The 27,169-nt window shown below is 40.2% G+C and overlaps 1 protein-coding gene across 1 annotated transcript; it reads left to right on the top strand.

The window, feature by feature from the left end:
• The first annotated feature begins 2,608 nt into the window (after positions 1 to 2,608).
• Positions 2,609 to 16,451, top strand: LOC116387660 (cysteine-rich secretory protein LCCL domain-containing 1-like). Its single transcript, XM_031854945.1, has 15 exons — positions 2,609 to 2,871; positions 3,628 to 3,938; positions 8,097 to 8,215; positions 9,165 to 9,297; positions 10,112 to 10,227; positions 10,836 to 10,936; positions 11,157 to 11,324; positions 11,440 to 11,500; positions 11,722 to 11,788; positions 12,716 to 12,846; positions 13,008 to 13,051; positions 13,160 to 13,232; positions 13,623 to 13,692; positions 14,098 to 14,231; positions 14,518 to 16,451. Exons 2-15 carry the CDS (start codon positions 3,672 to 3,674, stop codon positions 14,567 to 14,569), a joined length of 1,536 nt encoding a protein of 511 aa, XP_031710805.1. The 5' UTR covers positions 2,609 to 2,871; positions 3,628 to 3,671; the 3' UTR covers positions 14,570 to 16,451.
• The last annotated feature ends 10,718 nt before the right edge of the window (positions 16,452 to 27,169 follow it).

Genomic DNA, 27,169 nt, shown 5'->3' with positions numbered 1-27,169 from the left:
TGCAAGCGGTCATCAGACGGAAGTGTAACAACGAGCAGTTCAGCCAAAAGAAAGGAACATAACGTGGAGCATGTTTGTGTTTCTATTTAGTGAGCGAGAGTCTGCAGCGGAGTTCTGTGTTGTTTTAATCGGACACATGGTCATTCTGTTTTGTTTAGTAGTACATGTACCATGTGAACTTAAATCAGAAAATGTTTTGCTCTCTGTTAAGTATATTATTCTTATATTTCTCGAAAATGCACTCTATTACAATTTTTTGAAAGTGTGTTTAAAGTTTTAATTTGCAAATTGTTAGACGTACGATGTTAGTACATTTTATAGATTTGCAAATAGTACAATTCTTGGCAGTGTATTTGCAATGTACTATTATAAATATATTATATATATATAATATATATTAAGAATATATTTGAAATTCAATAAAGTGTTTTTGATTACTATCTGGGAAGTTCATTCAGCATTTAGGATACTGGTAATACATTTATAATATTGTAATATATAATAGTATGTAGTGTACAAAGTAATATAGCATAGTAATAAGAAAGTGTGCTTTCTTAGTAATAAGCCAAAAGTATAAGTTTTGGTATACTATTACCACAATATCAATATATTAATATTGTAATGTTTACATATTTGTAAAACTCTCATAATATATTTCAAATATACTTAAAACACAAAAAAGGTATAATTTAAGTTAGCTATCGGCATGTATATTACATACACAGTCATATACTTAAATTGTGCTTAACTACTATTTAATCACAACTAAAATATATTAAGTACAAAATAAGTTGTTCCAAAATAGCACTCTTGAAGTATACTGATGATTAGTAGGGCTTCAAGTATACTTAAGTATGCTAAAATTAAATATTAAATACGTAGCATATTTATATCATGGATGTTGAGGGCTGAAGGTTTTTTTCTTCTTTTTTACAGAAAGTCTCTTCTTCATCCAAGAGGGGGCAGCAGATGCTTGTAGAAGAGACTACACGTTATCAGACATGTTGAGAACATCCTTGCATTAATCACCAAAGCTAATCAATGTTGTCTGGCATCTAAGTGCACACAGTAATATTCATTTAAAACTGTGGACGTTACCTGGTTTTTAACGAAGTGGAATAAGGAGGTTATTTTGTGTTAAAGTGACACAGAAGCCATATTTGTAGCCCTTTTTATGTTTCAGTCATCAGTCATTTTGTAGTAAGTAGACACGGCTTAATGTTAGAGTTGTTGCTGAAACGACTGGTTGATTAATCGATTAGCCGGAAACCATCTTCACGACCGATTAATCTATTCGTTACATGTCGTTTTTACAGCAAACATGCAAAACATTTCCTTGTCCCGTGTTCTCACTTGTGAGGATTTTGTCTTTTTGTCTCTGGGACGCTTTGCTGGACATTTACTTTGGCATGGTAAGGTGCTGATAGATGTGTTTATGTGAGAGAAGTTTGAATATATACTGTAGATTTACCAGAACCTATAAAAGCAAATACTACAGATCATTTTGGTAAATTGGTGGACTCTCTGTTTTCTAGTTGAAATGCTGCGTCTATCATAATGTGGTCTCACCTTTACGCACACTATCTTATTTATTATCGTTTTACTATCATGTTGTATCTGTTTGCTGTAATGCGCATTGTTTTATATGTTTCTCCACACTTCTCCGCCTTAACTTTGGACCTCAATGCAAATTCAAAAGTCTTCTTTGTGCTGACGGACAGTCGGAACAGAGCATGTTGGAGCAGAGGAAGCAGTGAGAGAGAGAGAGAGAGAGAGAGAGAGAGAGAGAGAGAGAGAGAGAGAGCGAGCGCACTCACACATACACGCACACACACACACGGCCCACACACTTTCACAAGTGTTCTAGTGTTTGTAAAAGGCAGATGAATCAGTGCTTTGTGGTCGCGTCACAGGGGGAATATTGGCCACCCTGCTGGATGCCGCTACACACACACACACACACACACACACACACACACACACACACACACACACGCAGTAAAGGACCCTAATGTGATCTCAGAAATGTTCACCTGCAGATGTTCATGAATGGGATGTTTGATGCATTTGTGCAAATTATTGTTACTGTATAATAAGTTCCCACTATTGTTTTGCAAGGACACCACAGATATGATTGTAAACTGTGTTCATGTAGAATATGCGGAGTGACACCAGAAGAAAAGGCTCTCTACTAGTGACACAATATAAGAATAAATGTCATAAGTGCATGGTTGGCTTATTAATCCTTAGGAATCTTTATTATCTATAATATAATATCTATTATTATCTATTTTCTGCTGCTAATAGCTAATTTTGACCGTGTGTTCCTGTCAAACAAAAAATTGAAAACTCAGGAAAAAAGCAAAATGTGCATTTTTTTGCAACACGAGTGGGCTGCTCTCATAACATCCACACGTTTACCTTCACGTCACTTCTAGTGCGATCAGTGGCTCCTCATATGTATCAACTTTGGAGATCCAACATGTGTGTGTGTGTGCGTTCGTTCGTGCGTGCGTTAAATGGGGGGGGTGCAGTAAGGGGGAGCAGGCAAGAGGGTTTGCGGAGGCGTGGTCCCGTGCGTTTGCATGTTGCTAACCAAAGCGCCAATTTGGCATATACACGCAAAATGAGCAGCAGCCCCAGGCAGCCAGTAGCGAGCTGAGTCAGCTAAGGAATTCAACAGGTACCTATAGACGTTCCCCACTTTCTCTGTCACTCTTCCAGCGCGGACCGACTGCATTGCACTCATTCTGTGTGATGGATGGATTTAAAGACTCCACAGATTAGAAAAAGGTCACTCTGCAGTAATCTCTGGCATCTGGAATATTGCACCTGGGAGATATATTTCCATTGGTTTGGCGCAATTTAAAGGTAAACTTTCACTAGTTTATGCACTATGACATGACTAAGCTGATATTATTTAGGACCTGTGAGTGTAAATTTGTCACCCACAAGGGGGTTTATAGCTTAATTACATTTTGCATTTTAAAAGTAGGCTTTATTATTACTGGAATCATTTTTACAATATCCTCGATAATGGAACTTGTTATCGGAACTATTTTTTTTGTACAAAATATATCTTTGGACTGTTTCGTTCTCAAAGTGATCATTAAAAGAAAAGATAATGATAATTATGATTGCATCTGTTTGTCAAAACTCTGCCTCCCTTTCAGTGCATGTTGACAAGTAAAGTACAGTAACTCATGCGCACTAAATCTTGTGAAAATTGGGTTCACACTGGTCCTACTGTGCGTAGTGATGCAGTGACCTGCATATGCCCTCAGGCTGCTGGAAGCTGCATTAGACTTACTGTTTGAAGTGGAGTCCCCCTATGATTACAGCATTATTTAAACGGAGACAGAGGACAGATTCAAGGTGCCTTCGGACTCTTTTATGAAGATGCTGGAGTGTAGGTAAGCTTACTAAGAAGGGGAGAAATGAATGTGTGCACCGATCGATGAAAATTTAGCCTAGAGTCCATGATAAGGCGCCAATTAATGAGCTACTGTAATAATGATGCAAGAACAGCTTCGCGGAAACTTTGTTCTCATGTGCATCACTGTAATGAAGCTGAAATCAATCAAAACTCATGCTATTCTTATTAAAGATTCCTTCTCTGTTTTGCAGACATCAAAACGTGTTCTTCATTAAGCAGCAGCATTCTGCCCATCATGAAGAGGTCCCTTCCTGTCCCGGGCTGGGTCGGAGCGGCAAGCTTGTTCCTGTGTTTGACGCAGACCATCCTGGCCATGGTCCTCAATAACTCCACGCAGCTGGAATCCATGCTGGACAAGTACAGGGACAGGGACGAGGAGTGGTGGAGGGCTAGGTCAAGGGGGAGGAGGGCCATCAGCGAGGGGGACATGCACCTCATCCTGGACTTGCACAACAAGCTGCGGGGTCAGGTCCACCCTCCTGCCTCCAACATGGAGTACATGGTAGGTACTGAGGACACAGCTGTCGGTCATATGCTGTAGGTAAATCTCATCACACTGGAATACGTATTATCATTTGAAAGAATACAACCCTGCATACATTTCTGGTTTTGATTTAACGCCACCAGAATTAGTTAAAGAATCAGAATTCAATTCCATTTAAAGTGATGCAAAATTATTTAATTTGGATCGACTATTTACTAGGCCATCCAATCATACTTAAGCAACCATAATGGGGTGCCACATTCTTTTTCTTGAGGTTGCGAAGTCATGACCCACCTGAGAAGTGAGATTGGTTAGTGTTAGGGTAAAAATATCAGCTAAAGCCAATCAGAGGAAGAGTAGGACGGGTCATGCCCTCGTCATCGAAGGCTTTGGCGGTGTGCATTGGCCACTAAAAGGGATTCTCCCCGTTTAAAAATACTTTTGAGCCCTTTCATGGAAACCAAAAAACGCACCAGTAAAAATGTAAGGTGTGGGTTGCACAATGTGTTTTCTGCCCGAACGTAAGATGCAATCGTCAGCATGTTCAGCTAACTAGCTTACCCACAGTCGTAACCCAGCTCTACTTCCAGGGCCAAAGAGCACATCCTTCACGAACTTGGTTGTATTTGTTTGTTGGGTTGCTGGTAAGACACGTTCACCATGGTGTGTGCAAGCCGGTTCTGGATGCTATCAAAGTTTAGGCGGAGAAGCTCTGTCCTGCTCATATTGGATTTGGCGAAGTTTACACTCCAACGTCACATGACGGGGCGCTACATTTGCCAAACACATCGGCTAGTCCACATCCTATGTAAGCTGAGCAATCACACAGGTTAATACTAGAACTTAGCTCTACAATGCAATACAACAAAACAATTCTGTTTTATTCATGTCCATGTTTTCTACACATCATCATGGTAAAGATGCTGATTTATGTCTTTTGCCTATTAGCCCCGATCTTTAAGAACTTTCCTGACTCAGACTGCCGGTGTAGCTCTGTCAGCTAAAGCGGAGTAGGGGAGGAAAGACGGAGAAAACAAGCTGCAATCCAAAGCCACCATCTGGCTAGCTGCAGTATCTGCCTCCTTCTTGCCCGGCCTCGCTGACCCTGGCCCATTTCCAGCTTTCACCCCCGCAGTGTTGTCCTGCCCTCTACCTCAACCAACCTTCCCTCCCTCCCTTTCTTCCTGCCCTGCGTCTCCTTACTCTATCGCTGAATTCTTCCTCCCGCTGACTCTCTTTCTCCCTGCCTCGCTGTTTTGCCGTCCTGATCTTCGACCTCACAAGCGTTCCCCTTCGGCTTTTTTTCTTCGCCCGGCTCACTCAAACTCTGGCCGAGGCAGACGTTATCTTTTGTTTGATCCTCCGCGCATCTCATTTTGGGTGCCATGTTGGTAAATCTATTTCAAACACTTCGAGCCTCGCCGATTGAAGTGCGGGGCACAGGAGTGTAAATGTATGTTATGTACACTAATCCAATGTTCCTTCAGCAAGGGATACTATTACTGATGATAATGATGTGGTATGGCCGGGGGCTGGTATTTGGTTTTCAGATTGCAGGATTTTCGAGGCCAAAGGGGCTGCACTTTCATCGCAGCTCCGACTTCTTAATTTCATACAAAAGCCTTTAAAACACTAGTACCTCATCTCTTGCCCAGCAGATTTTCCTGAGACCTCTTTTAAGGTCCCCATAATCACAACCACTTGTTGGTTGAATTACAAGCATTCTGCACACATTGAATTCCCAAAGCATTCGTCCTAAATCTGCTGATGTAAGACTGCACATCTTGCACTTAGTTCTGCAGTAGAGATGGTCCTGGCATGTGGTTGGAAACAGCTCTGTATTTTTGGAACTTAATGCTCTTTGGAATGCAATACGAGATTGTTACCTTGACCTTTCTCTAAAAGGCTGCTGGACAGTCCATCTTCTTTTCTGCTGGATAATTGAGGGTGATGAATTACAAGAACACAGAGAGAATAATGAGCTGGCAGAGATCATTAGTATCCGCTGTAGATTGTTCGCAGTGAAAGCTTTGTGTTGAAGTTGAACTTCATCATAACCTCCAAGAGTTGTGAAACATGGCCTGTGCAGGTGGGCAGTCTTGCCTTATGAGTGGGCTGAAGGGTTCCGTCAGTTAAGTGCTTGTCGACCTGTTGATTCTAGAACTTCAGTGTCCAAGTCACAGTCACTATGATCACTTCACCACGATAATCCCATACTGTATATAAGAAGTGGACGTTTTCACTGTGACATCACCCATAGGTTCGTTGACTGTTGTTCTGAAGTTCGGCATTTTGGCCGTCACCATCTTTGATTTTGCAACCAGAAGTGACACAAGAGGGTACAACCGAACACTGAATAAGACAGATTTAGGCGACCAAAAAGGTTACAATTAACTTTCAAAACTGAAAACACACTGTGGGGTTAGAATTCTGAGACAAAAACACAGATGACTCTTAGAACGGACAACTGCGTGGTAACGATCTGTCAATCAAGGTCTAAATTAACATCATGCTGTATTGAAGAAGACTGGAAACTAACAGCGAGACCAAACTCATGTTTACAATGTTTACTGAGGGAATAAATCAAGTAGAAGTAGAGTCATTTTCTCATAGACTTCTATACAACCAGACTTCCTTTTGCAACCGGAGGAGTCGCCCCCTGCTGGCTGATGGCTGGCAGAATGCAGGTTTGAGGCACTTCCACATTGGCGTCACTTGGCATCTGTAGCAACAGGCTTCCACCAATGCAGTCCCATACAATATGTCAACACAGTGCTGCTTTCAGTTAGACTGCCCAGTAAAGGCAACATCTCACTTGTGCCCTGCAAATGTTTGTTCTGTCTGCCATTGACTTAAACTAAAACTCACAAAGCAGGCGAATTCAATGTTTCCTGTTTTGAATTTTTGAACGAACAACCTTCTCTGTCATTCTTTTTCTGGTGATTACAGTCATTACATTTACCAAAGCCTAATGTAACTGAGTTTTACTGAAAATATGTTCACAAAAAAATTGGAATGATAAATATATAAATAATAATCTTGGAAAAATATAGCATCACATGGCAACCTTGCAGGAGGTTAGAGCATAAAACCACCCCTGTGCTGGTATCTCAGCCACAGCTGATGAAGGGTCATGATATCCCTTCTCCAATCAGGCCTGAACAGTAAGCAGCGCCACAGTGAATGGGCAACAGTGTGCACAGTTTGTTAGCCCTACCTAACATATGGAACACATTATGGTGGTCAATCAGAGCAGTTACAACTCCACACTCAAGCATTATCCTAATGGTTTTTGACGCGTGATAGCCGTAATGCAACCAAACAGCATGCCAGCGCCGGAGCACACTGCACCTATTCTTCTCCAACAGTAAATTTAACCTTGCCGCAACATTTGAATTGCTCAATCCTATACCCACGGTCTGCTTTGTTCAAAATAGGTTTCAGGTATTTTGACTTCAATTGAGTTTAAAAAAAAAAGTTAGGGTAAAAACAGAGACTTTTATTTGTCAGCTTTTTGTTTTTACATGACCGAAACTTACTGGAAACAAGCTATGAAACAACCACATTGAATAGTAACACAAGGCTGCAAGTTGATGTGGTGGTGGTGATACCTCTCTGTTTCCCTTCTCTCTCATGTATGTGTCTGTGTGTGTGTGTGTGTGTGTGTGTGTGTGTGTGTGTGTGTGTGTCTGTGAGTGAATGTATGTGAGGCCTAGTTTTGACTATACTGTGTTAGATTTGCGAGGGGCATGCGTACAGCCACTGTACCATAAAGGAAAGTTTATTTCGCCTCGAATATGTAAGATTACTTTCAGATTGCTTGCAGTGGAGTTTATGTTAGTTACGTTTACTCAAAGAAGGTGATGACATATCTGAAAAGATGCAATGAGTAGCAATTAAGGCCACAACTACGGTAAATGGCCACTTAGCCCACTTAAATCATGAGGTTAATCCAGAGTGGGGTTTCAGGTCTGCAAACATCTTTTAGAGGCAAAGCTGCTCTGGACTCATTGAGTTTAACCTGGAGCCCAAGAGAAAACTAGTATTACCAAACCTAATGCTTTGGGTACCAGCTGAAAAAAAAAATTAGCTACTTACCCTAGCAAAGTTCATCTCTTCAGAGGCAAATAACTCTTTAACCAAGGACCTAAATGATGTTCTGTGTGTGCTCCCCAGGTATGGGATTACGAGCTAGAGAGGAGCGCGGAGCACTGGGCACATACCTGCCGATGGGAACATGGACCGAGCCACATGTTGACACAAATAGGCCAAAACCTTGGAGCGCACTGGGGCAGGTGTGTATGTACAAAGAGGTGGAGGGAACTGTCTTAGGTAAACTGTGTTTTATACGCCATGTGTTATCATAAGAATAGATACAATATGCATTCGTAGCTATACCTTTTTTTTTTTCGTATGTTATCCACGTAATAATGAACGAGGAAGTACAAAGACCACAAAGGGCGGGGAGGTGAATGGGTCCAACAAACAGCCATCTTTTAGCCAGGAGACTGCTGTTTGTTCCCCACGTGAAGCGAGAAGTTAATGTTGAGTTAAACTTCTGTGGTTATTTTAACCCAAACAATCTTTTCCTCAACTTAACTAAGTAGGTTTGTTGCGTAAACCTAACTAAGTATTTCACAATCTTTTCCTAAACCGAACCGGGTAGTTTTATTGCCTAAACCCAAATGAGTAGATTCCTGTGAAGACGGAAGTTTCTGTTGAAAAGAGTGTATGCATGTAACTAGCGGGGTGTCAGATACTGATGCTTGGGCAGTAGTAGCCCTTAGCATCTTCATACCAACACACGGCACACGTTAGCTTCTTTATGAAACGCATTGGCGACACTATTGGACAATCAGAGCAGCAGACATAGACATAGACCTGGCTGGTCATCTGTCTGGCTGGTCCGGACTGTAAAAAGGTCTAATTCAAATTGTGAGTGTGTTCTGGTTATTCGTGTTCTTGCACTAAAAGCCCAGTAACTAATGACAACAACTGACTGAAATGATCGTGGAAATGGCTCAACTTAACTGACACCTGTGCTTTTCCTGCTATGACACGTTCAAATATCTGCTGTGAAAACTGTCTATTAAAAAGACAAAACTTTTTGCCTTTGTTGGTCCATGGGGAGATTTTAGACTTTAGCTCCTTATGACATTACCAAACAAACAAGATTGCATTCATAGAAATGTTTTGGTGTTATAATACAAATGATACAGTATAACACTTTCTGTGTGACTTTAGGGATCGCCCCCCTACCTTCCATGTCCAGGCCTGGTATGATGAGGTGAGGCACTACAGCTATCCCTACTCCCAGGAATGCAACCCACACTGCCCATTCAGATGTTCAGGACCTGTTTGTACTCACTACACTCAGGTAAGAGCTGTTTTTATTTCCATGTCTTAAAGGGCTAACAATTACTTAGGATCATTTTAGGCTTTTACTTAAAACATGTATATCAATTTGGGATATTTGAAAAAACTTCTGCAGGACCATTATGTGTGAAATATTCTTCTGAATATATGAATTATTTCCTTTGTCAGATCTGTTTGATTAAAACAAGTCCATTTTTTCAATTTATAAAAGTTTATCATTATTGCTTTTGTTACTGTGATAGTCACATGATTATTGCCTTCAGCTACAACAGGGGTCAGCAACCTTTTTAGTGCCATTTTAGAATTCTTATCTTTATGTAAAAAATGTAAATGGATCTGTAATTTCAATCCATCCATCTAGGCGACGTGCATAGCAACATATCTTTTAAAAAATATTTTTCTCCCATAAACGGGCTATTGTAAATTTATATTTGAGCCCGACAGGAGTTTAAATCATTCACCCTACCAACTTCCCACCTATGTTGTTCATCAGCAATAGACAATGACTTCTGCGAGTACTAGCCAATCAGAGGCAGAGTAGGGTGGGTCTTTGTGGAAAGGGTGTGGGGGAAACTAACACTCTAACTAACCTAAATAACAGGCCGTGCACCTGCCAATGTCTGTGAAAGAGGTAATTTGGCATTCACATGAGAGGGTACTCTTGCACACCAAAAGCTAATGTGCTATTAGTTAAGCTACAACATGACAATGGTGGTACGTGTGCATACGTTTGCCTACCCCTGAGCTGCAAGCCCCATCAAATGTGAGAGGACCACTGAACACGTCACTTTGTTTGTGTGTGTTTCAATTTTCAGTTGGTGTGGGCGACTAGCAATCGTATTGGCTGTGCCATCAACGTGTGTTACAACATGAACGTGTGGGGGATGATCTGGACTAAAGCCGTCTACCTGGTCTGCAACTACTCTCCACCGTACGTTTTTGCTTGTTTCAATACCATGATGTGCAACTTCCTCGAAATATCAGAGATTGAAACTGAAATAATAAATGGAGTTATCTCAGATTCAGTCTTTTTTTTTATTGGTAATAACTACAAACAAGAGATACAAACAAGATATGAACTGTGCCAAAGTCAGTTTACGTGTGTTGGGAAGTACCACTGTACATGTGGGGAAAGTTGTTCATAGGCTTTTGTGGCTAAATCTGATAGATTATATCAAGTGATGATCTCGGCAGAAATTTAAAAATGAAAAAAATAAATCTGGTGTTGCGGAGCTAGAAAAAAGTAACCTAGATCGAGGCTACATTTGCCGCTATTACCATAACACCCCCAAATCTGCAACCAAACTGTTGGCATTCACGTTGCATTGTGGGTAATGTAGACAAGGAAAAGGATTGGATGGAATCTTTTTAACTGTCCATCTTGAGTCCATCAATGTTATGTAGGAGTCAAATGCTAAATTCCGTGCATAAATGCAGTTTCACAAACATAATTCAATATTTCATAATCCTTGAACATTGTTCATTTTAAAACACAACTTTTTGTCAGTGTTTTTCATATTTGATTGGATTTTTTTTCAGGGGCAACTGGTGGGGTCATGCTCCATACAAATATGGAACTCCCTGTTCTGCCTGTCCAGCTAGCTATGCTGGAGGCTGCAGGGACAATCTCTGCTACAAAGGTGAGTCTTGGTCTCGAGTTGTGGTTTTCTGCCATGTTTTATCTCCTTGTATACTTTTGTACCTACCCAAAATTGTTAGCGATAGTTTCACTGAAAGAGCATGGGTTTTTAGTCGTTCACAACATTTGGCAACCCCATGGATAGCGCCCCTCCTAATATTGTTTGTGTAACATAAATACAACTTGTATAGAAAATTATTAAATCTGGTGCATGTTTTCAGATGGCGGGGTTGACAGGCGTCCAGCTCCTGAGACTGAGGAGACCAACTACATTGAACCGGAACCGGAACCAGTGAGGGACAGGGAGCCCCAACCCAGGGCCCAGACACCAAACCCCTCGCCCAATGACAACCTAGAGAGAAACCAGGTTGTCAGCACAGAGCAGATGTGTAAGGACTACTCTCACCATACCACACCTGTCTGAATGGTGTGGCTTTGAGAGTACACATTATTACTAGTAGTAAAATGAGATTGTGAAAAGCCCTCGTTTGTTTGTTACTGTAGGTCAACAGGTCGACTGTGAGACCAAGCTGAGAGATCAGTGCAAGGGGACCACCTGTAACAGGTAAATGCTCGGGAAAGTGGTGACACTGCAACGGACGGATGTCAAATAATGATGTGCATGCTAATTCGGGAAAACATCTGATGTACCAAGATAGCTGTGAATTATCAGGACAGTTCAGATAGAATTAGAACGTTGAATTATACTAATATTCATACAATAGTATGTGCTTATATTAACAACAAAGCACCAGATGTGTTCACTGTACTGTTTCCTGTCCATAGATATGAGTGTCCGCCAGGTTGCATCGACAGCCCTGGAAAAGTGGTTGGGACTGGATATTATGACATGGTAAGGGATCCCCAGAGACCCATTTTTGAAACTGGCATTTAACTATGTATCCACAAAAAAAACGTCATGTTTCTTTTAAAGTTGCCATGAAATCAAAATAGTTGTTTTACGTTGTTTTATCACATATGTATTACGCTGGTCGTCACTTTATAATTTTTGTGGTCATACTTATTCTATAAGCATTTTCAAATCTATTTTATTCTACTATTTTCCCTGTTGATCCAAACATTAGAAATTATTTCATTCAATTTGATATAACATTGTACTACTTTTAACATCCCAAGTTTTGACAATCGCTTGTAAAGCACTTTGAAAGACATTTGTTTTGTTTGAAAGGTGCTCTATAAATAAAGTTTGATTGACTGAGTCATTGACCTGTGTGCCAGTATCTGGGCACCAATGAAAACAAAGTTGTTTTGTAGGTATTCTTACTGGTATTTCAGAGGTAATTTCCAGAAAAAACAATAAAATGTTGATGATTCATCCTGCAATCGAGGGAGTATACAGTACATCCGATAATAATATAGATGTGACACAAGATTACCATTAGGGTACATTAGCACCACAGCTTCGGATATCAGTTAGTACATGCATGGCCTCACTCCAAAAAACGACGTAGTCATGGTTGTCTTATTTTGCCATTTCATCCCTGTCGGATTGGTTGATGAAATCAGCTGGCGTAGACCATGGTGGTGGCGAGAATTCTCCATGTTGAGCTAGTAGCTACTGTCATTAGGTGTGTGGGGGGGGGGGTAACGCACATTCTGCGCCATTGGCTACTGTAAACACCAATCAAAAGCCGCAACAAGCTCTTCTGTAGCTTTCTGTTTTTACAGGAAACACGAAAATATTGGGAATCAAATATTTCATGGGAATTTTCAGATATACCTTGCCGCCCATTATTCACAACTTTGTCTTTCACTGCAGCAATCCAGCGTGTGTGGAGTTGGTTTACACTCTGGTGTTATTGACAATGATGGAGGATGGCTGGATGTGACCAGACTGGGCAGAAAGCAACAATTCACTAAGTCATACAAGAATGGTATTCAATCAATTGGGTATGATTAGTCTCTGTATTCAGTCTTTATCTATTCTAGTATTAAGCAAAAAAAGCGAGTTTAATACAGTCCGGATATAAATGTACTCCCTTTGTGGGCACTAATGATCCGTGGCTATGCAAAACAGACCATAACTAATGCATCTTTCTTTAAATCCACAGGAAAAACAGAAGTGCAAATTCCTTCAAAGTAGAATCGGTGCCTGGTAAGGAGCATACAACATATTTTTCACTTTGAGGACACAGATACAGTCACATGTCTGTATACAGAAACATTGTCATCTTGCTGTGTTTTTCTTTTTCTTTTCTCCCAGTCAAGGCTCTATCATGCGACACCACCGTTGCACTTTTCTGCCCTTTCAAGAAACCTGTAAGACACTGTCCCAGGTAACAGTCTGTGACTGAAAACATCTCAATGTTTGAATTAAACCACAAGGAGCCAATGTGTCACAGTCATTGTAAGTAATAGGGGTTAGCTGTTTGGCCCATGTGCCCTTACAAATCAAAGAAAAGTAGCAAAACTAGCCTGTAGCATCAATGAAGGAAAGTTAGCATTTGCAGAATTTTATATTAGATCTTGACAAAGGTTTCCTGGTTTGCCATTTAGAATCTTTTATTTACAATCCAACAAGCTGTAGGTCTTTAACTCTGCCTTAATAGTGTTAACTCAACAAATGAGATTTGTTTGGGCCTTCAGATAGGAAGAACATACAGTAGTTCCAGTGTATGTGCTGAAAATATCCTCGGACCCAAAGTGAGCTCTGACTTTTTCTTCAGGTCGTATTGTCCCAGGAACTGTCTGCGTGACAGTCGGGCCCGAGTCGTTGGGACAAACTACTACTCAGATGTAAGTTCTTGTCACTCAATTTTCATAAATTTACTTTTACAGTTTGAAAAAATAGACCCTGTTTACATCAGACATCATAGCACGGTGTAATTAACAACGTAAATGATGGCTGTATTCAAGTGCAAATGCCTAGTTCAAACCATACGACTTTTATCCTGATTTTCCACTCGCTGAGATCCCCGAGGAAAGCCCCAGATCAGAGGCAAACGGACTTGTGTAACCAACGGTGTTTTGGGATTCAACCAGTGCTTTCACCCCGATTCATAACACACATATAACAACCCATTTTGAAAGAGGCCTCATCTTCTCCACACTTAGAGGGACCATTTGAATTTTGGAGATTAAATGAGAACAGTGGGAATTCTTCTTAGGATTTGTTTCTTATAGGTATGATTTGTTTTTCAGAAATCCAGTATCTGCCGAGCAGCTGTTCATGCTGGAGTGATCCAGAATGAGTCAGGAGGTTACCTCGATGTGATGCCTGTGGATAAAAGGAAGCAGTACAGTGGCAGCTACCAGAATGGCATCACTTCAGAGAGGTAAGATTAAAAAAGTATATGAAGTACATTATGTACAGTGTATACATAGAAGAACTAATATGAATGTGTATATATTTTCAATGTATGTGTATTTTATTTGATGTGGAGTTGGACCTTGTTCTGAGTTCCGATTTTTATTTGCAACTACCTCTGTCAGTGTGATGATCAAATTGAATACATATTAGAATATTAGAATACATCTTTACGTCAGAACCTTTTATTGCTGTGGAAAACAACACGTCATTTCTACCACCACTCTGTTCTCTGCCTGCCCTACTTCTTCCAGCCTACTGAACCCAACAAGTGGAAAAGCCTTCAGAGTGTTCGCAGTCATCTGAAAACCACAGAGTACCATCCAACATTGCCACTTCACATCCAGCAAACCCACTCATTACCATCTTGCAACCTGTAATTACATTGCTTGCTACGATAAATAATTCGGCTTCTGATATTTAAAAGTGTAACATGACTTTGCTCAAGGTTTCCCCTCTACGTTTGGTCATGAGCGAACCTGTATCAAATTATATTTCAGCAAAGGCCGTTTGGTGAATGATGGTCCGGGACGTCTTTTGCATTACGTCTCTCCTACATTTCTAGTGCTGACCGCAATAACCACGTTGGGCTGCCATGCAACTTTCTGACATGATATCATGACTTCATTTACTTTTTATCACTCAAAGTACAATATACACACCACCAGATTTAGCACCGCTCCAAATGCCCACCACCATTTGAGAACGTGAAGGTCAAAATATAAAACCTCAGAGATTTTACCAAAGTAATTTTAGACATAGTATGCCTCAGCTCTGTGTAGACACACACCATCTAAATAATGGGACAGTCAGATACAGAGTCATAAAATCTGTTCTGGTGTCTTGTGGGAACAAAATTAGACTACTATTTGGTCAAACCATCTGGGCTGAAATGAACTCCCAGGCTGCATTTGATGCCCATCACACTAGCCCAAAACACCGTCTTGTATATATGCTATGGAGGACCAAACCAGTGAGATTATTAAATAAAATTACAAATGTTTTTTTCTTTTCTTTGTATGAGCAGGATTTCTCTGTCCTTCAGCAGAATGTGTTGTTTTCCTTTAACAGGACTGTTTTAATGTGTGTGACCTGATTTATTTGGTCTTCAGTTTGTAAAACAATTTGTTTTCTTTGAGTACAGAAGCTAAGGAGACCGTATTCCTGCTTGACATCTGTTTATACATCTAATCACTATATGTATGTTACATTTGGCAGTTTTATCTTAATTGGTCCAGGATCATCTGTTACAGTTTTTAAAACTCTGATTTCTATAACATTTTGCAAAAATAATAACCACCACTGCAATTAACGTTTACTGGCATGAGTTGTATTCTACTTCTAGAAAAGATCTTTCTGTCAAATCTTATTGCAGAAGTTGCAATTGGATGATTCTTTTTATGTTCAATGTTTTAAAGTTCAACTCTGTTTTAGATTATCCATGCATAGCAACTACAGTAAATGGTTATGGTAAAAATATTGTAAATAAACTCTGACTACACTGAGGTTACGGTTAGGCAACTCAAATCCTTGGTCAAGGCTGGAGAACGTTTACAGTTTCATAAGCTAACATTGATTGTTGGTCTGAAAGAGGGGCATCTCTTGAAGACATCACGTCAGCAAACTTTGCTTTTATGCACGCTTACCTGAGCTGCCTAGCAGCATCATGTGTGTTGGGAATGATCCATGTGGCTATATTCCAAAATGTTGCATATTAAAGATATAATTACCATAAATCAGACCATACACACACAAGGAGAGTGATTTTTTCCAAGTCTTGACCTCCATATATCACTTTTCATCACAGCGGTTTTATAATATATTAACAATGCAGGCAGTTAAATACAGATTGTATATTTCTGTACATAATAATGTTGTAAATAATATTGAACACTATGTAATGCTTGCTACTGTTGTCTTTTTCATTAACATTTCTAACACATTGCCAGCCATACAAAGAGCAACACAAGCCACCAGCAGTAGATGCTGAAACAGATTCTGCATGCAAACCATATATTTGTCACTCAAGCTTTCATTTTTTATAAAGGACAATCATTATATTCATATGTCTGTAAATATTGTTTATGTAACATATTGTTTTATTTTATACTGCATTTCCCAGCTTTTGTTAATAGATTTATATAAATGGACCCTGGCTGGCCAGGAATGTGCATGGCAAAATCACAATTAAAACACTTTGAGATTGAATTCAGATGTGTTTTTGTGTCATTTCTTATCGTTTTAAAGAGCCAATATCAATAAACTATATTCTCACTGCTCGGGATGTGTCAGAATAAACCTAAATTCTACTAACCCCAAGTTACAGGCTTGACTCGGCTCCTCAGTTTACATTGTATTATATTACACTTGTTTTCATTTTTTGCGGACATATGGTTACAGACATATGGTTGAGTGGCCACATTATTTTAATATCAGTCCCTACATCGTCCAGATAGCCTGAGGAATCTGGGCATCGACATTTCAACAACGTCTCAAATTTAGCTGCGGCTCAAATTTTTAAGTGAAATTTCCTTTTAGAACGCTGCGGGTGTTTCCAGGAACTGTGGGGAACACAGAGGAAGTGAAAGCTGCTTGTTTCAGGTCCAGGGAGATCTTATCTACCGGTTGGTTTTGCATGTTTCAAGTAAAGGGAAAAAAAGTTGTCAGTTCAGTCGAAACAGTAAGTATGTCATTCCAGTTTATGTCCTACCAAATCAAATAGTTCGCCCCAAAATCTGAAATTACCATATAGTACTATTTATCAATCTTCTTCGGGGACCACAATCGGAAGGATTTTGGAGGGAGTGCAGAGCAGATTGTTTTTTAAATAGCCTTTTGTCCGCACCCGACCCAGAAACTGTCCGTATATTGCACACGGCACTTGCATAGGATTGTTTCTGACTTGTCTTATACAAATATTTCCAATATCTCCAGAGCGTTGTAAAGTCCAGAAGCCAACATCTATTGAAAAAAGATACATGTACTAATTATTCCAAAAATAATATTTCATCTCGCAAAATATTCGATTTCATTCCATATTTGTTGATGTTTAGCCTTTCAAAAACAATCAAATATATAATGGAACTATATGGCACATTTTTGTAAAACTGAACAGAAAAGTCTCTTTCTAGGAATCATGACTGTCTCTTTAAGATACATTGCTGCACCCAAATGCCAGAAATAATATAACTTAGTTTAATTCAAGATTCACAACATTCTGGGAATAAAAGTGTCTCATGTTACAAAGTCCAATGAGGAAAATAAGCAATTTTAATGCCACCAGCCTGACCTGGACATAAAGGTTTCATCTGTCATTCTTCACCTCCTACCCTTGTATTAATCAACGAGATATTTCAAGGCATTACCACATTTGTGTATGTTTTGTATCACTTCTCATTTTTCTGTTGAATCCCAGTGAAGTGAGTTAACGAATGTGAAAGTGCTCAGGACCACTGACCATGCCAGTGGCTGCACACACACAAAGACTAGCTCTGTGTTTTGCTAATCTCAACATCTCAGGATGCATTTCCGTTCCCTTATCTGGACGAGCACATATGCGGTCTGGATCCAGCTAAAAAGTCCCTGTCAGTCGCCCCGTAAAGCTACAGTTGGTCATTTTAATAAAAATAACTTTTTGTCACATCTGCTCAAAATGTCCTGAGAGTAGTACATGAGACAGATATTCTATGAACAAAATCTGGTTCCTCTTCCTCATCTTAATTTCTTAATATCATTTGCAAAATTCCATCGTGCACGAAAGAAAACAACCAATCAGAGGCGAGGAGTCTGTCAATCACCTTTGGCGAAGCACAACAACTCCAATCAAACTGTCAAACTAGGCAGCGCTGAGCAAATATGAATCAAGGTTTTGTTACTGTATTGCCTATTTCTCTCCTCAAATGTTTTCAGAATCCCCTTTTAGTGTGCTGTTAAGCTGTAAAATGAGAAAGTTCGCTCCAGAGGTGTTTTGTCTGTGCTCGACTGCTTTCAACATGACGGGCTGGTCACAAACTTACCAAAATAAACAATTTCCTTTTGTAGCTATTGATATTTCTTTGTGCTAATATTCAAAAGTATGACCATTTTAATGACTGTAAGATACGCAGTTGGGAAAACATTTACCAGGAATTGGATTTAAACATGGTAGAGCATCTTCTGAAACAGCATTTAATAATGGCTCTGAAATGGACATGACCATGTCCCTGAATTCATATCATTATGAGCCAAGATGAAATATGCTGGGTTCGGGCCAGGTCCCCTGGAGAAAATGGGCAAACATCGCAGTGCTGTCAAAGTTCACACAACGCTGTTACAGAGGCGACCATTGGCGCAGGACTTCTGTGATCTGCTGCAGTCAGTTAGCCAGCCTGACAGTCTGCCATCATGCTAGCCAATTAGAGTTTCTTTTCAAGCATTTAGAGTAGGCAGGCAGCACTTCATCATTGTGAAATTTAGTTTGAACGTCATAACTCTCACTCAGACAGGCAGCTAGTTTTGTCAGACAAATAGCCACCCACTTAGCCTGGTTTACTGTAATGGACTTTTTTGGCTCTCATTCAGGCAAAGGCTTTCCAGGGTTTTCAGAATATTGGTTTCTTAAAGGAATAGTTTGACATCTTTGGAAACCTGACTATTAATTTTCTTACAGGGAGTAAGAGCGATCAAGGTCAATACCATTTAAATTTCTACAAGTATATTTGACAGGGACCACATACAATAAACTCATACTTGAAATTGTATGCATAATATAGAGATACAGCCAAAAGTTAATTACAAAAAACTATTACAAACAGTATATACAGAACATACAACAAGCACTCTAAAATACTGTTCATGCATAGTCACAGGATGAATACATTAATTAAAGAACAGTTGTGGTTGTTTGATTATTTAACAATTATGATTAATAATTACCAACTATTATCCTAAAGTCCGTTTTTCAACTCGCTCATGCACTCGAGTCTTTGTCGAGCTATGACATATAGCCTCTGAACGTCGATGGCTTATATATAGGACTGTACTGTGTTAATAGCTTATACATCACACACAGGAATGAGTCCTAAAAGCCAGAAATGAGTTCCTGTTGTTGCTCTTCCGTTTCCCTTGTCGCCGAGTCAATGGGTTTTTTGAATAGGTTTTTGGATCTATGCCTGATATAAGGTCTGCGGTTAACACAAGCTTGAGACTTTTGTTCTACGGTATGAAATACATCAGTAAATCCCGGACTCGTGAATTTTGAATCTTTTATGTTTTGTAAAGAACAAGGTTGCTGACAAGTGGTTCAATGAGACAACAGAGGTTGTCGAGGACATTAAACGTCATCGTGCAGATTAGTCCGCCTTCACAGCTGCGTTGTCTCGCGCTCATGCTACCGGGGTTTCGTTTGTTTGTAGCCTAACATTAGCTTTTTTTTCTGGCAATTGCATTTACCCTTCAACTATTTTAAAAGTGGTGTTAATTTATGAAGATTATCTTGCTGAACAAATGATGTAGTTATCATAAAAGTCTGTTTTCCACAGTTTGTTTTCTGCAATAATCCACAATGCAATGGAAAAAATCCCATTGTCTTTTTGTCGAGGGAACAGGGGCGATGCTAGCTTCCGGTTTGGTCCCTGCAACACTCTATTGTAAAGCAGTATCAAACTATGCATAACTACAAAGATTTTTCTGCGTTCTGTGAAACATGGCAGAGTGTGCAGGATTCGAAAGGGCCCAGGTACACTGCTAGGAATTCCGAGCCCCCTGAGAAGAAAGGAAACATGGCCCCTTGACCTTGATGTGTTGAACTCAGCAGAGTATAACCTGGCATCTTTGAGAGGGCCCCTACCGAGTTCGAGGATGTACACTCCTCTCCGTTAGCCACACTGCTCAGCAAGCCACTGCATACGTTGAATGCTTCAGTAAATCTGCGTCAGGGCCAAAGCCTTCACTTACAAACCAAACTAAACTAAACTGAGTCACCCTACATTGGCTCTATATTTTGCACCTATACACATAAGTGTCATCTGATGACTCTTTAAATAATGCTAGTTACAGGTCTTGAACACTGGTATTTGTGTAAGTCTACAGCACATTCATGTGTTGCCAGTTTTAGCATTAAAACCTTTTTGATTGTGTGTGTTGGTCAGTAAAATACAGAAACGTCAAATGGACGTAGCAATTATGGGGGTTTTTGAGTTGTGTTTGAAATTTGGACACAGCTGGTCGGGCCTGAAACACACCAGTGCGTGCGTGCGTTTAAGTGTGTGTGTGTGTGTGTGTGTGTGTGTGTGTGTTTATGTATGAATACACCTCTGTGGTTGAATGTGTAGTTCTGCAATTGTCCGGCATGTGTTGAAGTGAGGCACTTTCTAAATATGCAATCAATCTCGTGCTATATAACTGGCTCCTCAGGCGGTTAACTCCTGGGCGGACACACACCGTTTATGTGGGCGAACAATCACTGTGGACAGGATGAGAAGCAATGTGTGCGTGTAGGTGTGTGTGTGTGTGTGTGTGCTGGTGTTTGAATGTGTGGTTGTACTTCCTCCTCTCAGCCCTCCACCACTTAGATTTAGATGTTATTATCTCAACATAGTTAGCAGCTGTGTTTTGGTGGCGAAACATTGTAATCATCTCTCTACTGCTGGCTATTCTATCAGGTTGAGATGTATTTATAACTGTTGACTGTTTCACTCCACTTTCTCATCACAGATGGAGAAGCTTTTCAAAGTCACAAAATCCTACTCGGTGGGCCTTTGTGTCAGTTAATTTGCCTGTGTAGAATCATTTGGCATAACCCATTCTGTTTAAGTGACGACATCTATCTAGGGATTTTATGAATTTTCTCTCTGATAGAAAGACAATATGGAAAGTCAAAGAAACACTGTTCAAACCTGCAATTCACAAACCAGATTAAAACTCTGCAGCTATGTGTTGGTGCAGTTTCGAGAAAGTATATAAAAATATAGGTCATTCAAATTTTCTCATGATTAAACAAGGCTAAGAGTTCACAGCCCTGTAAACGGCTCTGTGAGGCTGTATTTTGGCACAGAGGTGCTTTTAGCTACATGCTAACTGCAGCATGCTAACATGTTCACCGTTAACGTTTACCATCCCCATCATCTTAGTTTAACGTGTGAGTAGTGGCAATACAATAAATAAACCAACAAACCTATACACACCCTACATACAGATTGTCAATTAATTTAGCTAAACCTGATATTATACTGGACTAAAGGTGCTAAAGTCGAAATTCAGAACATATCTATTGTATCCACACAGCTCTCAACATGGCTACAGCTAAGCCCGCGGATCACAGCTTACGGTGCCAATGGCGCTAACAATGCAAACATCGGTAACACTGCTGAAAGAGCTAACAGTGTTAAACCTGAGGGGGAACCGTATTGAGACACCTCCTTTTTAGTTAAATCGGTTTCCAAAGCACCATGAGTGTTTTTCGTTTCCGCGCCTACATGTCGTCCCAGTGGGAAACATGGTTGCTGCCAATGCTCTGCCCACTCTGCGAGTGAGTGGGTGATGACAGGTAACAGAAATATATGCGAGACAGATATCTCACTCAGTCGTACGGTTTCTAAACTCCCTCGACAAACATTTCTGTTGGACTGCATACAGTAACTGGTCACAGTTCAATGCTGCTCAGTACATCTTATACCTTGTCTATCGCTTGGCACAATCTCCCTGTTCTGCTTGTCTTGCTCGAAACTAGAACTGCCTGGCTTCTTCTTTGGCCTCTTATCTGCCCTCCTGCACAAAAGGTCTTCCCTTTACCTTTAGTGATTCCACTATCCTTGCCACTTATTTTGTACTCCTTTCCTATCCACTTAATAGTGCCCATCTAATAAGTCTGAGCTGACTAACTACAGATGGAAGGTCGATGTGTAAGAAGTTTAATTCCCGAAGCGTACTCCTGCTCTCCCATCTGTCATTTGTAGTCGTAGTGCTTGTTTGTCTTAGGCTATCGGAAGAACTGGAGGAGTGGTCTATCTTGTCTGTTATATTTCAAGACGCTGACATGAAGACGATCATTGACACAATCTCACCCTTTGCAGATTGTACTACTCAATTCATAACAATAAAAAGCATTGACGGTGAATTTTGCCTTCACCAGAGTTCCAAACCTACTACCCACCAAACACACACACACTAACACACAAACTGATCCCAAACTCAAATTATGGGCTTTGGCAGCTCTCCCTCTCCTCCCTTTTTGTTGGTAACCCACATGCAGACCTTCATTGCCAGCAGAGTGTGGCAGAGGGTCACTGTTTTACCACAGTCCCACAGGTTTCACAGACTTTCTTCTTACCCCCTGATCCTCTGCTGTTGGTCCCCACCACCATAGAATCACCGTAGAAATTTTCCACTCGGACCAAAAATAGTTGTCTGACTGCTGGCCTCGCTCATCTGGTCGCTTACGGCAGGCTGAGCACACAGACGACACGACGACCAGACTATTTTCATCTTCATAGTTATGAAATTCATGAATTTATTGTGTTTTTTTGTTACTATCACGAATGAACATCCAGTTTTTGTAAGACGTGTGTGAAAAGCATTGAGAGTTTGAGAAAGAGGGAGATGAAATGAATGAAAATACCACTGGGTGTTCTGGGCATTGCTGTATGTAGAGTGGGCATGTCCCTAAAAAAAGATGAAGGGCGAGGACAAGGTAGGCACTGTATCTAATCTTCAATGCTACTATACAGTATACTACTTTGGCCCAAATACCCAATTTATTATTAAATGAAAAGCTACAATTCTAGAATAGTATGATTGAAGGATGCCCACAGTGGTGTCTTTACAGCATTCTTCACATATACTACACTCTTAAAAATGCTCTCATGAAATCGTCAACCCATGGGTTCTGGTCCCCAAATCAAATAATCTTTTGCCACAAAAACGTTCAACATTAGATTTGGAGAGAAAACAGAGCCTTTTATGTTTAACTGTTGGGTAGCCAACTAGCTAGCTAACCAATAATTACCAATAAATACAAATGAAAGATACCTGTCACATACGTAACTTAACAACATATTTTAGGTGGATCACCAAGAAGCATGTGGTAAGCAGTGTAGAATTGGCAACAAGGGTCCCTTAGCGGAGTGCAATAGCTTGTCAAGCTACATGCAAGGGCATTAACCGCCAAACATCACGAATGCAACTTAAACAAATTGACTTTGACGAATGGTGACCGACTTCTAGATCCATTCGCTATTATCGAGTTGTTAGAACCCATTAGCAAGTGGCCTTATATTTAGTGGCCAGATATATACAGGTATTTGAAGGTGACACCAGTGGGAAAATACAAGCACACAGTCACTAGACGCTTACATTATGTGTAGTCATGTGCAGAACGTCAATTACATGACATACAGACTCCGAATTTTGATTTTATTTATCAGTCCAATGGCAGTTAACGCATTTATTAACTTGCAGTCAGAGAGGTGTTTCATTTCAAGTGACCTGTTAATTGGTGACTCAGTGTGTCAAGGTTGCTAGTAGTGGTCACTACATTTTAAATACTCATTTGTGTTTATTATCTATGTAAGTTATTAGGAGCAACCACGGACGCATTTGGCTGAAAGTCACGAGTTCACACGGTGACTAGTTAAACTGCAACACCTGTTGCTCACGTCGCGATCCTGTCGCCATTCAGTAGACGATGGGTCCGCTGTTGGAATATTGATTCTCACAATCGAACATGCAACAACAAGACCTTTTGATGCTGCTAACTCATCTGAATGGCTGGGGCTCAAACGCCACCTCTGTTGCCAACACATGCACGCATGATTTTGATGATGTCGGCTGTAAAAGGGTCGATAGACGATTTTTTTAGCAATGGAATGGCTATGGAAAAATTACATCATCGATGTTGAGATTGGTTCCCTGTAATACTCCTTTCCACCCAAATTAGCGTAAACATGCAGGTTTTTTACATCAAAATAAATACGGTATGGACTCCTCGTCCATTGGCTATAGACTGCAAGTATGCCTTTGTGTTTTCTGTTTTTTTGGTGTGTCACGTTCGACATCATGAACGTAACGGAAAACAGGGTTGGTAAACAGTGAAATTGTTATGTAGGATACTACTTACTACCTTTATATATATATATATATATATAGTATATGTTCTTATTCAATCTCTTTTCAACTCAAATTTGTGGCTGAGATGACAAAAAGTAGCAGAACTGAAGTTGCCGAAAAAGGCACGTCAACCCGGGTGTCATGTTTCCATCTCTGCCTATTGGAGTCATTCGTCCCGGGAATGAATGCAGATTGTAACTTTTCCACTAAAGACAAAAGTCAGCTGTTAGTATGTGTTAGTGGGTTTCTGTCCAGTGGGAAAGGATCAACTCTTTCACTTCGCAATAATGCTTGCCACCGGGTACGATTTCTCAGGAAAATGAAAGCTGGATTTACGGCACAAAGGAAGTGCGTCAACCATGTGAAACCAAAACAGGAAGAGGATAGCACTTTTTTCCTCAGGTAACCAAAGAGAGTATCCTTTTTATATAATTGGAGTTGAAAAGTTGTCTGTCTCCACTTTAAATGAAGTGTATTTGGCTAATACTACTACTACTTAAAACGCCTTTAAAAATTGTGTAAACAAAGACGTTTTTAGTCAGATGGCAACAAAACTATCTTACGTTAATGAATGTACCTTTTCTTTATGTTTGTGTCTTTTTGTTCCTGTTTCTTTCAGGAAACAGGAACAAACAACATTATAGCATCATGTTGTTGAGAGAGAGAACAAGGCCCTGTAATGTCTATACTTCCTGCCCATTTAATCACTTCATCACAAACACCATTTCTAAATAATGTTTTAATCAAATGGAGGATAAAACAAAACTCTATGATCAAGTAAAATGATTCTATCTAGAAGGAAACTGCAATTCATTTGCTATCAGTATTAATAATTCAAAGCTGGATTCTCATATTAGATAATCAGGAGAAATGAGGATCCTGGAGCCAATCCACAGAGGGGCACCGCGGCTCTGATAAACATGCGTCCGTTTGCCCTGATGATGCGTTTTGCGGTCTGACAGCACAGTGCAGGCAGTTGAAATGTATTCCCTGTGTGATGACACGAGATCGTCCAAACCCTCCAGTATGTTTGCTCAGCTACCTGGTTTTGGACTGGGGGAGTCAGTAAACAGGTAAAAAATGCTACAAATAGAAACTAGCCACTTAAGAACATAGTCTTGAGGGAGGGCAGCCTGTTCTGTCTGCGTCAGCACTGACCTTTTTGCTGTTTGCTAAAGGGATTTGATTTCAACTCGAACTCTCTCGCTCTCCCCTATTTTTTCCTCCAACATTCACACTTAAGCCATCTGAGAGGTATAAAATGGCAGTTTTGTCCACGGCGGAGAAGCTGGGGAAGTTCAGTTGTGGGCCAAGCGATATCCCGCCAATGATAAGCCGATTCCAGCAAATTAATGTTTGGCATTTTCAAGGTGGTTGAATGTTTTGAATCTTGCCGAAAATTTCTACAAGCAAGCATGCATGCGTGTAAACACGCATGCATTTCAGCAGGAGTTCAGGGTCAGCACAAAATGATTGAGTGCCTTCAACAGCGCTGATACTTGTTGTCACAAGTCCTCAAGCCACTGAAGTATGTATTTTTGCTTATTACTACCTCCTGCTGTAAACCGTTGCTAAAACCTGTTTGCACTCATTCACCCGCTGGTTGCTCACAAAGCTATAAATGTCCTTCCTTCTGAGTTGGACATTGACCGAATGTCTCTCAGTCTCTACTATTCACTGTCAACTTAAATGTTTAGTCCTCCATGAACCTACAGCACCCTCTGCTGGCATTACACTGGCAGACCTTGTCACTATCACCTGATGCTGTATGTGATAAAAGAAAATGTAGAACTTCTTGAAAGAACTAAAGAGCTGGTTTAGAATAAGAGCTATAACAACATTAGTCACTTCCACTCCAAAAAAAAGAATGGTTAAAGTGAAGGTCAGCTAGAATGAAAAGCGAATGCTGACTTTAAATATTCCAAAACTCAGCTTTTTGTCACTTAGCTTAAGGTCGAGGACAGAAAAACAATATGTACAGCTCCATCGTACTCCACTTTTCTCAACAAAGCTGAACAAATAGCAGTTTTCTTTTGTGGTATCCAGTGTGGCTCTCGTGTCCGGGACATTATCTGGTATCAGGCCAGCAGTAGAAAGGGTGTTCGCAGGTTAAACATGAGCCGTGTTTGCTTTCACTGCTGTTCCAATCCACTTCTGTCCATTACGGTCTACATTTCATGGCACACTATATTTTACGTTGACTATCACAATTCTCAGCAATTTTGAAATAGGCCTGCCGACGAATACTCAAAGGCAAACAGCTGGTCAAACATCTGGGCGGCCTACATTTTTTAAATTCAATATCACTCTACAATGTTGTGTTTACTTAAGTTTAGTCAGAGAATCATGGGGAATTGATCAACATATGATACAGCTTTGAGTCTTAACTGAGTCTTGAGTCCTCCGTCAAACAAAAACACCAAAGAAAGTCAACAGTGTTGTGTAAAGTGGGAGAGTTTTCAGATCCAGAGACCAAAGTAAAGCTAATACTAAAGAGAGCTGTATCACTGTATCCGGAGCCAAACACACACGCACGCACACTGTCATTCCTCGATATGTCTTTTTTTGAGAGAAAGAGAATGACAACAACATTAGCACAGTGAATATTCAGGACACTAGTGTAGAAATACACGGCTTAGAGTCCAAACAGACAAACTGCATGATGACAAAAAAATAAAGAATAAGCTAAAATGTCCCTTTAAGTCCCTTTGCCCCTCCAAGGACAATTCATGACTTAGATGTATTTCATTTTAAAAATGAAATTTTCATGGTAGTGCCCCCCAAAAAGCGCTGTCTTTGTTTGCTTTCACAGATGTCATAGAT

Source organism: Anarrhichthys ocellatus, unplaced genomic scaffold, assembly GCF_004355925.1.
Source record: "Anarrhichthys ocellatus isolate YVR2014 unplaced genomic scaffold, GSC_Weel_1.0 scaffold15, whole genome shotgun sequence".
Classification (NCBI taxonomy): Eukaryota; Metazoa; Chordata; class Actinopteri; order Perciformes; family Anarhichadidae; genus Anarrhichthys; species Anarrhichthys ocellatus.
This window is presented reverse-complemented; position numbering and strand designations above follow the sequence as displayed.